The 13,918-nt window shown below is 47.5% G+C and overlaps 4 protein-coding genes across 4 annotated transcripts; 1 reads left to right on the top strand and 3 right to left on the bottom strand.

Annotated features, from left to right (window-relative positions):
- Positions 1 to 503: 503 nt before the first annotated feature.
- Positions 504 to 4,227, bottom strand: SERLADRAFT_450051 (uncharacterized protein; the record flags this gene model as incomplete). Its single annotated transcript, XM_007319419.1, has 12 exons — positions 504 to 894; positions 954 to 1,440; positions 1,496 to 1,582; positions 1,662 to 1,795; positions 1,848 to 2,149; positions 2,239 to 2,631; positions 2,690 to 2,780; positions 2,833 to 2,932; positions 3,000 to 3,330; positions 3,380 to 3,588; positions 3,638 to 3,718; positions 3,777 to 4,227. 12 exons carry the CDS (start codon positions 4,110 to 4,112, stop codon positions 806 to 808), a joined length of 2,640 nt encoding a protein of 879 aa, XP_007319481.1.
- Positions 4,228 to 4,344: 117 nt separating this feature from the next.
- SERLADRAFT_439026 (uncharacterized protein) lies at positions 4,345 to 5,865 on the top strand (the record flags this gene model as incomplete). Its single annotated transcript, XM_007319420.1, has 7 exons — positions 4,345 to 4,799; positions 4,854 to 4,944; positions 5,006 to 5,193; positions 5,253 to 5,394; positions 5,446 to 5,541; positions 5,592 to 5,720; positions 5,770 to 5,865. The coding sequence occupies 7 exons, from the start codon at positions 4,345 to 4,347 to the stop codon at positions 5,863 to 5,865; spliced, it is 1,197 nt and encodes a 398-aa protein (XP_007319482.1).
- Positions 5,866 to 8,332: 2,467 nt separating this feature from the next.
- Positions 8,333 to 11,310, bottom strand: SERLADRAFT_469975 (uncharacterized protein; the record flags this gene model as incomplete). Its single annotated transcript, XM_007319421.1, has 11 exons — positions 8,333 to 9,194; positions 9,253 to 9,319; positions 9,383 to 9,527; positions 9,592 to 9,726; positions 9,782 to 10,184; positions 10,244 to 10,392; positions 10,448 to 10,455; positions 10,523 to 10,961; positions 11,019 to 11,037; positions 11,097 to 11,172; positions 11,230 to 11,310. 7 exons carry the CDS (start codon positions 11,277 to 11,279, stop codon positions 10,119 to 10,121), a joined length of 807 nt encoding a protein of 268 aa, XP_007319483.1.
- A 136-nt stretch (positions 11,311 to 11,446) lies between these two features.
- Positions 11,447 to 13,502, bottom strand: SERLADRAFT_416095 (uncharacterized protein; the record flags this gene model as incomplete). Its single annotated transcript, XM_007319422.1, has 7 exons — positions 11,447 to 11,888; positions 11,953 to 12,129; positions 12,187 to 12,482; positions 12,535 to 12,860; positions 12,909 to 13,032; positions 13,088 to 13,193; positions 13,251 to 13,502. The coding sequence occupies 7 exons, from the start codon at positions 13,407 to 13,409 to the stop codon at positions 11,580 to 11,582; spliced, it is 1,497 nt and encodes a 498-aa protein (XP_007319484.1).
- Between the last annotated feature and the right edge of the window lie 416 nt (positions 13,503 to 13,918).

The raw sequence follows: 13,918 nt of genomic DNA on the forward strand, positions 1-13,918 counted from the left end.
CCAGCCACTCGATCCTAAAAAGAAGTACTGGAACTGGGAGGATGGGAGGTATTGCAACAATCATGCGAGCTCTTTCTTTCTTATATATAAGTAAATATTTATGACAAACCGTGCAGGCCGGAAACAGAACCGGTAAAATGTTCACCATGGACCTCGAATCATGGCATTATCATGCCGGGGAGGGCGTTATTTTTTGGTGGGCTGTTTCGAAAGTCGGATGAGGCGGCCGATGTACACATATGACAGCATTTCCCACTCACATTTTCATCCACAACGTTGCACTCCCGTAAGGTTAATAGTTTGCCGGTGGCTTTTTGAGATCTGAAAGAACGTTCAGCAGTCGTGTTTTCTAGAGAATTTCGTGAGCGAGTCAAATGCCAGTGGTTGATTCGGACAAGTAGATTGCATGCCTTACGCCTTACCAAACGCAAGGAAAAGATCAGGTATTAGATCTTTTTCAGAATCACTACAAGTCCCATGATCCATGGTACCGTGTTACAGTGTTTGTATCACTGGTAGTAGAGTTGTGAGCATTCTCAGGCTATAGATCTCTATAAGTGTAACGATCAAATTCTGCAATGTGGCTGTTCGTTCTCAGGCATATCTCAGGCGTATTGTACTATGCGAGTTAACGCCATGAGGTGCCAGCTCCGGCCACGATACTAGCAAATACTTCGCAGCACGCTTGGTCCTGCAGCACTCTAGACATTCCAAAGCCTTGCCACAAATGATGTAAAACGGATCAGATCAACTCCTGATGCCGCATAAAGCGCTCGACAGAACAAAAAGGCATGCAAGGAATGTTCTATTTGAACGTATGTGTCTTGTTCCCGCTTTTGACTTCCCGATAAGCCTGGGGTGGGGCACGAAAATTGCCGTAGTCTATCGCAGCTTCTGCAATCGCTCAAAGTTAACTCGGCCGATAAGTGGTATCATTACGTCACATGACATACCTCTATTCTTTTTCTGCGCCCTTTTCAAGTTACGCTTATTTATACCCTCTCGAGGAAGATGTCCGTTATCGAGCATATTCGGAGCGACAGAGTAATCGAAAGGTTCTATGTCTGGGCTGGAAGTCGAAATCTCCTTTGCCTGCTCCCTCTCTTCTTTCTTGGCTTTTTTAGGGTTTGACAGTGCTCCTGCATCAGATTCATCTGGGGCAGCTCCAGGTTCCCTTTCATGTGCATTCAGGGTTTTCGGCCGCTTTCTTTTCTTTTGCCTGGCTTGGCCCACGATAACAATTGAGTCATCGATAGGCTCATCTTTCAAGTTCGCCTGCCGCTGACGCTGAGGGACGTAAGGGATTTCCATTGGTCCTGCGGATCCATTAGGATGTAAATCCGTATGTGATATAGCAGCAGTCTTAGTAGCCGTGGCAGTAAGTGTGCTGCCCGTTTGCACGACTTTTTGGTCAGTGGTTTCCACAATTTGGGATACAATCTAGATCGGAACACGATGAAAATGAGGCTAGGCGGTTATCGCGTGACCCAAATACCTTGGGTGCCGAGGGTACAATTACCAGCGTGCTGTGGATGCGCGAAACGATATCTTTGAATTGAGTGTTTACATCCGATGGTGGAACCTGGAAGATGACGGAAGAGTAAGTAGATGAGAGTCATTAATCTGGCACGAGGCCATAGTTAGGGGATAGAATAGCTCACCGCTGGAGTCAATTTGGGACCAAAAAGCGAACTTCGTAGAGCAGAATATGCGACTTGTCTAGACTTCACGCTGCTGGATGCGGTAGACCCAAGTAGGGAAGATGACTGTGTTGTTATTGAACTCGTGGAAGTTGCTATAAATGATTTCATAAGTTTGACGTTTTAGAATGAAATGGCTATACCGACTACTAGGCCACAGCCTTGAAATGGCTGCTTCCACCGCAGGCTTCCCAATTTGATCCACTATATTTGGGGACGGTAAGTCTGTGATAACTGTATCTTCCGATATCGTAATAGATTCCGTTTTCTCGATAAGTGTGGCATTACTACCGCCATAGCGAGCTACTGCATCTCTCACTGAGTCCAATAGCTCCTTTGCACGACGTCGGATAACAGGAGGAACATGTTGGAAAAACGCCAGTAATGCAGGCATGTCCGATGGAGGCTGTTCTGCGAGTTGAAAAAGGTAGTGGTTGGGTAATACATACCTAAAAAAGACAAACGAATGTTAGCAACTGTATGCTATGCTCCGAAGTTGTACGACTCCGAAACAAGTGGCTTGGTAAAAGGGACCAACCTTGTGCTCTCGTCCTCCTCTCTAGACACTCTATCTCTCCACGCGTGAACAGATCTATAAACTTCTTGCCGCACACTTCCTCTCGCAGAAGCCATGAGTGTGCCTTTATTCCACTTTCGTGCTAACCCGTCCCACCCTCCCGGCCCGCTTCCATCTTCGGCATCATACAGTTCTCTCTCATATACGCGCAGCGCAGTTTCTTCAGAACGAAAAAGAACTTGACGAATGAGCGCGTGAGCAGGATCAGCTGCGGGCCCAGAGGAAGATTCGTTCTGCGATGATTGGGCACGTGACTGAGCAAGGTCGATGAGTGCATTTCGGAGATTGTCGTAAATGAAAAGGAGGTAATGAGTGTCGGAGCGTGCGTAAGCAAGCATTTCATCCGGGAGGGGCCTGCAGCGTGGACATTACATGGGCAACACTGGACAAGTAACTGACGAGAAGCACATACCTCATTCGCCAGTCAGCTAATTGGTACTGTTTATCTGGTGTGAAATCACAATACATCTCGAGCAAGCTTGCAAGACCGTGTTTTGGAAATCCTAGAATAGCACGACGTAAGAAAAAGTCTGCTGTAAAGTGGGATGTACATACCTATTGCCTTGGAAGCATGGAAAGTGTCAAATAAGTTGACAATATAAAGATTGAAATCCTGCTGAAGCCACACGATGTCGCTTTCGGCTCCGTGGAACACCTAGATATAGTTTAAAACAGTGGGCTAATTAAATTTTTCAAAATAAAATAAAACCAACTGAACCCACCTTTACGATCCGTGGGTCCGTAAAAACTTCGTTGAGCTCACTCAGTTCTTCTCTCAATGCCAGAGTGTCCACTATGAAATCCTCATCCCGCGTGCTGATCTGCATCAAACAGAGGAAGCCAGAGAACGTTCTGTAACTGTGATGCTCCAAGTCCACTGCCAACTCGGTGGCTTGACGGAGCTTTTCTAGCATAGCGGAGAAATCAGCTGAAGTAGAGACCCACGACAACGGTGTTTCTTCCAATATTTTAGGAGGTTGGGGAGAACGGATTTGGAACATCGACGGCGGGTAAGGTGTATGTTTGATTTCATACTGATAAGGGTGCAAGTTTCTAGATCACAGATTTTAGTACTCATATACTATGAGCCTACAGCACATACAGTTTTGTTGAATCAGCGTCCTCCTCGGAATCACGATAAATATAACCAAGAGGAACCTGTGCATTGTATTTATGTCGTAATGTAGGATGCCATGGTGAATCGACGGTATTATCGACTTTGGTTTTGAAAGATAACTGTGGCTTGGGTAAATGCGAAGCATGTTGCCATGTAGGGTCCAAACGGCCTCTCGATGCGTTAGGTTTGTGCGACTTTAGGTGTGATAAGATTATGAGTACTACATGTAATAAAACTACCCACTTTTTGTAATGGCAGCTGTGTAGGATTGATGGCTATGGCTGGTGCTTTTCTGCGCCCCAGGAACTCGTCTAGACACGTATCCTATGTAAATTGACATTTAATTAGATCTTTATCTATTCATTGACCATGTAAAGCTCACGGTCCGCTCCAACAACTGATCCATTGAATCGACCACCAATGAGTGAAAGTTATCTACGACATCATCCTGGCTTTCTAACTTCATCTTGCCCTTTGCGCGAGTGCTGTTTGAGGACCCCGTTGTTTCCACCAAAGCCAGTAGATCATTGGCCATGGAAAGTACTCTTGATGAGAATGAATCCAGGTCCTCGGCAAGGTCAGAATTCATGGTCTGATGAAAAGTAAGATCGGAAGGAAGAGATAGTGCATATTTAGTTGCTTTCAATGCAGCGGCTTGAAGTTTTGCGTTGTAGTCATCGAATGAAGACGGCGACAGACCACCGCCTTGGTTCTCCATGGCTAGGAATATCTAATCAGCTGAAAGTGACGAACAGAAATTCCTTGATAGTGGATTGTATAGAAATTGTGCGATGCAGACTGAAGGGAACCACCGTCTTGACTTTGCTCCAGTCAAGCTTTGCGGTCTCTGCTGCCGCTGAGTGAGTGGAAAAAACCATTGCTCACGTGACGGACGCGGAAACGATCCTTGATTTCAGCAGTTTGTCTCGAATATACATACTCCAGCTTTGATGCTTATCCACGCATCTACAGTACTAGCACGTACACCAGCATCTATATTATCACACCTATCAAGGATAGCTGCAAACCATTCCAACGATAACGTCCTCTTCACCCTTTCTGCCAACGCGCCAGAGCTCTCAACGCTCGTTTCTCGGCTTACCAGTATTTCGCCTTTTCACATCGGATGCCTCTCAGCTCCATTACCTGGCCTTCATTCTCAAGGCTTGATTGCGTGCTCTGTCTCCGCTTTTGATAGGAAGTCTTCTGCTTCGTTCAGGTCGACAATTCCTGGCCAAGTGCCACCCCAAGTTGGTCGGTGGCATGCTTTCAGGAAGAAGGAAAGTCTACCGTCGGCTTCAACTCTGGATCTAGAAAACATCAGAAAGGAAGACATCAACTGGGAAAACGTATGGGACAAGCATTCCGGGGATAATATTCTCCCCGAAGGCTTACAGTCCACAAGGTCGTGCTCAGTGATTTCTTAGCCTATATAGTACTTATACCGATGCACGTACAGAATCCACGATGTTAACACACTGATATATATATCTGATACCGCACCAGAAGGCATCTCAAATTGTTTAGACAACTTTCCAAATGCTACCAAAGTCAGTGAACAGCTCGTCTAGGGGTGGAACTTACCTAGGTGCTATTGAAACTATACCAAAGCTTGGCCTCATTGCTTCCTGGACACCTTTTGTCACTGGTAGGCCGGTAACATTGTTTCACGACAAGAACATATACTCGTCAGGGGCTGTGGGTATAGCTTTGACAAATCGCGAAGGTGCCAGCACACCTACCGTTGGTGTCAAATTTTCGGGGCTCACAAGCCTCACACCAGTTTTGAAAGTTACCCGGTCAGCATGTGATCCTTATAATTAAGAGCTCGAATTCTCACCCTTCTTCAAATTAATAGGTCTGAAGGAAACCTCGTGAATGAACTCGATAATATGAATCCTTCGGAACTCTTACTAAATGCCATCAGAATGCATGGCATTGGCGACAGTCGTTCACTCAAAGAAGATAAGTTTTACTTGGGGGCAATGAAACACAATAAAGTATATGCTATCTCTAGAACACGAGACACCTTTTAATTGATGTCCGTATAGCTCGATCAGGTGCACCGTATCCTTGCTGGTGGGCCTTCGCGCGGAACAATCGCCTTGCAGTCTCAGGCAGCCCCGGTAGAGGGTACACCAGTCCAGGTATGTCGCTGATTTTAGTCACACGACTTTAACTGACTGTGTGCAACCAGCTGTTCCATCAACCCAAGAAAGACTCCCCGCAGGATCCTACGGTGTCCCAATGCCAGCCGCCAGGGAATCGCAGCTTTAGCTTCATGGCGACCGAAACGTTGACAGACATAACCCCCGAGCCGAGACACGTGGACCTTGAAGAAGAGCCAGACCGTCTCCTGCTGAACACGTTCTTAGCCTCCAGCGAAAACGGATTCATTCTCAGCAGAAATAGGAATGGTACAAATGAGCCTGTGTGGAGATGTACTGCAACAGGATCGTTGGCCAACTTAAATTGGGCCCATACTTGAATGAAATCCGGGTTATACGGACACATTGAACCGTCGAGGTCTAATGCTTGTAACAACTCTATAATACGAGTTTTTTTACCCGATTCCTGATAGCCTTTCCCGCGTTTCTTCCTTGAGGAGCCCCAGCGCGGGCCATTGTCTTGTTGTGGCAACTAATCCGGCGCTTGCCGAGTGAGGCGTCGTTTCCAGCGCTAAGGGTTACTCATCGCCGCCAACGTCGTTCCCCAACCACCATCATCGTTCTACGCTGTGCGCTGTGGAAAAGCCATTGTATTCTTCCATCTTCTACAATCGTCTTATTGTCTCAATAAGTAACGGCTTTTCTTGTTTATAATTCTACGTCTGCTTTTAAACACCCAACTTGTCTGACAACTCTCTTTGTAAAGCTCTATTTGCTCTAAACATCCACCCGACATCCAAATTTTACAGCGATAATGGGACAAAATACTTCCAGAACCCGTAGCCCGGACTCTCATTCTCACCCGGAAACTCCATCAATGACAACGAACTCGCAGGCCAGCGAGGCGTTCCAAGGCGACTCAGCTCCTCGGGAAGGCGAGAGCTATGGTGCTCGTTCTCCAGCTACAAAGCGTACTCGTCGCCAGTCAATCCAAAGAACCATCATGAAACTCTCCAGCTCGAAGTCTATAAGTGCTGGACGTCAACGGACAGAAAGCGCAGTATCCAGCACGCAGGCATCACGAAAATGGTGGCGGACGTCTAGGAGATTGTCTAAATCCCCCGACGAGCTGAATCGCCTAACGTCAGAAACACCTCTCGATGTTATTCCTCCTGTTGCAGCAAATGCTTCTGAGGATGCTGAGGCGGCGTCATCTCAATCGTTATCTTCCATCGTCGACAAAGGCAAAGAAAAGGAAAAGGAGCCCATAGTAGAGGATGTCATCGATATCGCAGAATCTCAAGCATCGCAGCATGTCTCTCCTCTACCGTTTTCTCAACCCGCTGAATCCTCGTTTTCTACGACGGAACATCTTGGCGCCCCAAGTAGACGCTCTGAAGAATTTGGAGAATCTGGATTAGTCGATGATCCTTCTGAATCAAAGCCTGAGTCGTCTGGGGCACAAGGTCTACCTCTAGATGCTCAAACAGATGATGACGTGGTCATTGGGCCGTCGATCAAATCTCGTGATACCACTACAGATGCTGTGACGGTGGAAGACTGGAGTTCTTATCGGGAGCCAGAGCACCAAGAAACTGAGACGTCCATCCCTTCATCATCGCCTCCATCCAATCCTGCACCTGGCACAGACAATGCCCACACCCATCAAGGACGTCAGTTCCCTCCTCCAGGTACGCTTGTCGTTGTTCAGGGTGTAGTCCACACCACAGATGTTTCGCGGACCGGTATGAATACAAACGCAAACGTCAACTCACGCTCGTCTCCTCGAGCTTCTTCTGTACCTCCCTTGGGATCCCAACGGTCGTCTCTCGCTCCTCCTACGCCATCAAGTGAACGAAGCTCGATGCGGAATAGGCTCTCTGCTATTATACCACGACCGTCTAGCATGCTCTCATCAATCCCTTCCTCCGCTTCAGCGGGTGATATACCTTCGTCAGCTACTTCGTCAGGAACCGAATCCAGTGATGCTTCCTCACGTGCAGAATCGGACACTACAGAAACTTCGCCGTCTAGCTCTGCTCCCGCTCCAGCCAACGCTGACCGTTCAGGTCCTGCCGCTGATAACAATTCTTCTCCAGGATCCTTATCGCCCAGTAGCATCGACGTTCTCGGCACTCTTCTAAGGTGTGTATGAGATGCTAAATCTTTTCGATTCTCCAAACACTAACTCATTACGTGCAGCGTCGCCGCTGCGGCCACGGCTGCATCCCTTTTAACAGGGTCATCAGAGCCCATATTCTCTTCAGGTCTCGCTCCTCCATCTCCAGGTAATTCAGCTCCGCATAGTCCCACGCAAGGTCCACTAAATAGTTCCGATCGTCCTACTTCTCCTACACCTACTGCAGGACTTGGCGGACTTGGTTCGTTTTCGGGACTAGGTCTCGGCGGCAATGAGCATGCATCAGGTCAAGGGCAAAATTCACGTGATAGGATGAGGCACGTTTGGGGTAGTCTTCGAGATCGCTTGGGTCTGAGAGGTGCAGGTTTACCTGGCTCTCGTAATGGTGAGTCAGATCTGGGAACCAGAACCAGGCCTGATGGAACCCCAATGGATGCGAGGGAGATTATGCTCGCAGAGATGGCTAGAGCATTCAATCTTGGTCTTGGGATTAACAATGGTGCTGGCAATTCCCCTCCTCCTCAAACGAACACCCCAGGGAGTACTGTTAATCCTACCACCACGTCTCCCTTATCTGGCGGGGGCTCAGGCTCGGAAGCCCCACAGACTGAAACGATAGCTCCTTCACTGCCGCCACCAGATAGCTTCGAACGTTTCTTAATCGATCTGCAAGCTGATCTCAGAGTGGCCTTGACACGTGGCACAGACACCAATCCTTCACCTCCCGCACAGGCTGAGAACTCCAGTCAGCGGCAATCTGAAGAGGAGTCTCCTGCCACCACCAATGGTACAACGGAAGATCATGTTACAGACGAGTTGGCGGGTGATCGTCCTCCCCCCTTTGCAAATGTTTCGGATTCAGAAGGCGAGGGTGAAGAAGTTGAAGTGGGCGAAGATACTAATTTGGAAGGATCTCGTGGCCAGCATGATGCAAACCTTGATGCAGGCGCGAACGTTATTCCTGATCTCACTCCCGGGTCGACGTCTCGCACTCAACATACCCCAGGAGGTGGCATCAATTGGTGGAGAATGTTCCGCTTCCCACCGATCACCTCGCCCCAAGGGCAAGGCATAGGTCTTCAAAACGGGGGTATTCCTTTCTTCTCACCAATGGCGTCTGCACAGACCTCTGGTACAATCCCCCAGTCCCACTCTGCTCCCACAGCTGCGACACCGTCTGCTACTGGGGAGACGGACGCACACCCAAACACCAATGAGAATAGGTCGAACACGGTTGTACCAGTTATAGTGGTCGGTCTTCAATCGGTTAATATGGACCAGAGGGGCGAGCACGATCATGCTCATGCGCCTGAAGGTGACGGTCCCGATGGTAATCACGACGAAAATGGCCACATGGATTTCGATGACTTTGAAAACATGCCTGAGAATATGCGAGAGAACAGCGGTGATTCGCCCACACCTCGTGGTCGTTCATGGCAATCGCGCGCTGCTAATGCATTCAGGAATCTGAGACCTGGGCGAAGAGGTGCGGCTCAAGCACAAGCAACAGACGCCCCCGGGTCGAGAACATTCTTAATTTACGTTATTGGAGGTACGTTCAATTTCATTGGTAGAATGATGATGATATTGATATGATTTTATATATATAGGATATTATCCACCTGATCATCACATCATTACGGGTGCAGGTAATCTGGACTCGTTTGAAGCTCTATGGTGAGTTATTTTTCCCTTTAGATATCCGTCGGTGATGTAGAATGCTGACTACCTATTTTATAGGGAGTTAGCCGAGCTCCTTGGACAGGTTAAGCCGCCCACTGTCACCAAAGAAGAAATCGACAGGTCAGGATTGGAGGTCATCAAAGCATCCTTACTACAACAATATGAGAAAGATAACAAAGTTGCCTCAAACTGCGTAGATAGAGTACGTTAAGATATCTTTTCTCGTCATCCTTTTGTCGCTTATTGCCTTGCATGATCCCGTTAAGTGCCTAATATGTCTGGATGACTACCGTCCTGAAGAGGATTTACGTGTCCTAGTATGCAGACATGCCTTCCACAAAGGTTGCGTGGATAAATGGCTCCAAACGGGGCGCAATAATTGTCCTGCTTGCCGTTCCAAAGTGAGTTTTGATTCTCGAAATCAAAGAAATAGTAATTCTAATATTTAAATTCCAGGGAGTCGGTAGTGAAACCGGTACCTCTGTACCAAACGTATCCCCCCACGCACCAGCAACTGCATGATCTTACTTGCACCCATCTTTTCATCTCCATAACTTTGCCCTTCTGCGATCTCAGCATCTGACACCATGTAGCATCTCTTTCTCTGTTTCGCTTTCTTCGTTTACTAGTTTCACTACGTGAACATTAATATTTCTTGCTTAAAACTCCCACAAATGATGGCCCACTCAGACATGTACTTTACTGCATACTAGAAATGGACTTAGGAAAGCCATTGATACATGTGGTCGACGCACTCTCGGCCTGGGCCGTCATCGCGTCATCACCAATGGCTTTAGGCCTTTACAGCGGTGATTCCAGCCTCCTTGAGTTTGGCAATCAGTTCATCCACATTTTCCACCTGTTCATAACCGGAGATTTAAGAACTGTGGCAGATCCATGAACGTTGATACGACCTACCTTTCCACCTCCAACGCGTTTCGGCGGTTCTGTCACCTTAAGGGTCTCCAAGCGAGGGGTCAGGTCCACTCCAAGATCAGTCGCAGAAAGCTTTTCAATAGGCTTCTTCTTGGCTTTCATGATGTTTGGTAATGAGGCATACCGAGGTTCTATGAAAACGTCAAGTATAGGGGGGCGAGCCTCAACATAGTACCGGTCACATACCATTAAGGCTAATGCAGACATGCCACGGAGGCCGTTCAGAAAGAAGCTCATACACGTGCTGAAAAACTAACTCACCGGAGATCTGTGGTTACAACAAGAGGTAGCTGACATTTCAACTCTTCCAGACCTCCATCTATTTCTCTCGTGACGTTGGCCACCTTGTCGGCCGTGTTCACCTCTACCTTACTCGCAAATGTCGCCTGAGCCCAGCCCATAAGTCCAGCGAGCATTTGCCCCGTCTGTCCTGCATCGTCGTCTATAGCCTGCTTTCCGAGAATAACGAGGTCGACCCCTTCTTTCTGACGCTCGATGACTGCTCTGAGGGCTTTTGCAATACCCAGAGGTTCTGGCGGTGGGGCAGAGTCTGGGATCTCGACGTGAATAGCGGAGTCGGCACCCATGGCAAGAGCTGTACGCAGAGTCTCTGCTGATTTCGATGGGCCAATGGTGACCACCTTGATAGACTTGACAGCGTCCTTTAGTCGCTCTCGTATCCGTACAGCTTCCTCCACCGCTAAAATCAGGAAGTGAGGATGACTACCTTGAGAACAAACCCCAGTGTGCTACTAACCAATTTCATCGAAAGGATTCTGGTAGGAGGATGGCGTACTATAAATTAAATGAATGTACGTAGGAAATGTCAACTAACCATGGAATGTTTGACATTGAGGTCGATGCCAGTCTGTTGAGGATTAACACGAATTTTAACAGAGTAGTCCACCGCCCTTTACAGCTTCTATTTCAGCATCCTAATAACTGGTCTTAGTTGTCAATGTACTCACCGTTTGATTGGCACGAGGATATTCAACAATCGGGCAGCAGAGGGCCTCATGATAATTAACAACTAGAAAGGCTCGGGACTCGGACGGAACAGAAATTGGGATCCGTACTCATCCCGCCTATTATGTAATGGAGGGCACAGATTTTCACAAGTCATACCGGGGAAACAAATTTCAAGCTGCAGATTCGAACACTAGTATTCACATGTTGTAAATTTCGAAAGAAAATCAAATTGCGTTTCTTTATTCAAATATGACAAAATTACTGCAACCGAGGACCTAACCAACTTGAACATCCCATTCGAAAGGGTTGAGACAGTGGCCCAACAGAATATCAACCCGAAAACACAAACTCAAAGCCACGTAGGCGTGTTTCGATCAAGCCCCATCGGAGCCTCGTTTTCCTTGACGGGTGTCTTGGAAAGTATAGCGGCATGTCTGACAGCTGTCATTGTTCTTCGTGGTTCAGACGCTTCGTTCTTATCACCGACAGACTCTTGGAAAGTCACAGCAAGATCAGCTATCTCCGGGTGTTGTGGTAACGTTCGAGGAGGTATAGGAGGCCCTTGACCAAAAGCAGTTTTTGCGTCAATTAAGCCTAAAGAACGAATCCATTGCCCAACGGAGGCAAGAGAAACTCGAACTTCCCATGAGCCTCCTTCCTACATAGAGAAAACGGTGGCAATTCTGAGTAATCAGTGGCCTGTGATAGGATACAATACATACCGTGACTGTCTTGCATAAAGCAGCATTGATGCCGAACGCAAGGAGATACCCTGATGCGTGGTCTATGGCTTGCATGGGTAGGGGCCTAGGTAATACTTGTTCTTCGTTCATATAATTCGCATAAGCTCGACCTTCGGCGACATTGAATCCTGTGGCGGTTTGGACTAAAGAATCGAACTGTTTTCGTAGTCAAAAAAGTAGATCAAGATACACTCATACTCATGTTGTACGTACACCACGGCGATCTTTCCAAGGGCCTTCCCAACCATATGCGCACAGATTTGCGCACACAATGCCAGGACGCGCTTGTGCGAGATCTTCTGGTCCAAAACCCTTTTCTCGAAGACCATTTGGTCGATAACCCTGCAAAAAGACGTCAGCATCTTTGGTGAGAGATATCAGCTTTTCTCGGTCTGAAGGCAGTGCCAGATCCAACTGAGTAGTCCGTTTTCCTCGTGACGTGTCAATGTCAAGCTGAGGCAAGTCAGGAAGATTTGCCGACGTAACAAGCAGCACGTCTGCTCCATGGGCTAAGACGATCTTTGTGAACCGATTTTGATAGATGCAAAGTTAGACACCCACCTGCCAGCGTACGGCCGCATGTCGGACCAGCAAGCACACGAGTCAAATCCAGGACTCGTATGCCATCAAGGGGACACTGAAAGTCACCCTTAATTTCTCTCTTTGGTGCTTCTCCGATTTTAACCAGATAGACAGGGGGCATATTCGCCAATGCTAAGGCTTGCGGGTGCTTATCCCACTGGTCAAAGGATCGAAGGGCAGTAGCACACATGTTGCGAGATGCAGCTTCTTTCTCGAATTCCACTGCATTCCAATTGAGCAGAGCACTCTGAACAGATTCTCGGGTTGCCTCACACCCAAGGATATCGAGGATACCTTGGCGGTGGCTACAATAATATTAAATAGGGGTCAAAGGTATTAACGAAGCGGCGCACTGGGGGAAATTAGTATGCACTCTAACCCAGGTGCCGTCTCCAGTTTTGTAAAGTCCTGCAATTGGATCCCAAAGCGAGCCAGAACCACTCAGCTTGCCTTCCACAGTGTACCACATTTCACTCTCTATGGAAACAGCTCTCTGAACAATATATTGTATGATAACTTGTAAAGCACTTACTAAACTCTAGAGTAGCATGCCTAGCATCTACGCTAACCTCTTGTTCTACTCCTGTCCGTAGAGTGTGAAAGTACGCGGCAGCTAGAGCAGACAAACCGATTGATGTCTGAAAATGTAAGCAATGACATAAAAGGCGATACATATAACTCGTTGAGAGGCTTGCCTGGGAAACACTACCAATCCTGAAAGATGAGTCTACAGCAGGATCAGGATTTTCACTGAGCTTTAAGTTCGTCAATAAGTCTGGGGGAAGTTGGTTGTTTAACCAGAGTGATCGTGCTGGAGCGTAGCAGTCTGACGAGGAACTGGTCATCGTAGACATCGAAACTTTTGATACCAGTCGCGATATGAACCTTTGACTTATATGTCTGTGTCTCAATAGTGAGCTTAGTCTAACAGATAGTTGAGCGAATATGTCGGGGGTTCGGACACCAGAAGTTGCCGATGTAATCATGAAAACAAAAGGATGAAGTGTGCAGGCTTTATAGATGTGGGAAGCAGTCGAAGCCTCGGTGCACTCCGAGTAAAACCGACGCCTTGAAGCGCCTTGACCCACTCTATGATAATCAAGTCAGTTCCCGCATATAATATCAGAAAACTGCATAACTTACTAGACCCCAGACTGGTGCGTAGCGACATTATAATCTTCGAAGTAATCACGTCGCTTGTTGGAGTTGCAGTTAGTCTGTTCATTACCGTAGCCGGAGGAACTGTGGAGGAGGAGGCATTGATATCCCGTAAGATAAAATCTGCATCACATTGTATACAGCTAAACTTATAAGTGTAGTAGACGGTAATGAGACAAGCTTGATACTGTAGTAACGAAACTTG

Source organism: Serpula lacrymans (genome assembly GCF_000218685.1).
Source record: "Serpula lacrymans var. lacrymans S7.9 unplaced genomic scaffold SERLAscaffold_8, whole genome shotgun sequence".
In the NCBI taxonomy this organism is placed as follows: Eukaryota; Fungi; Basidiomycota; class Agaricomycetes; order Boletales; family Serpulaceae; genus Serpula; species Serpula lacrymans.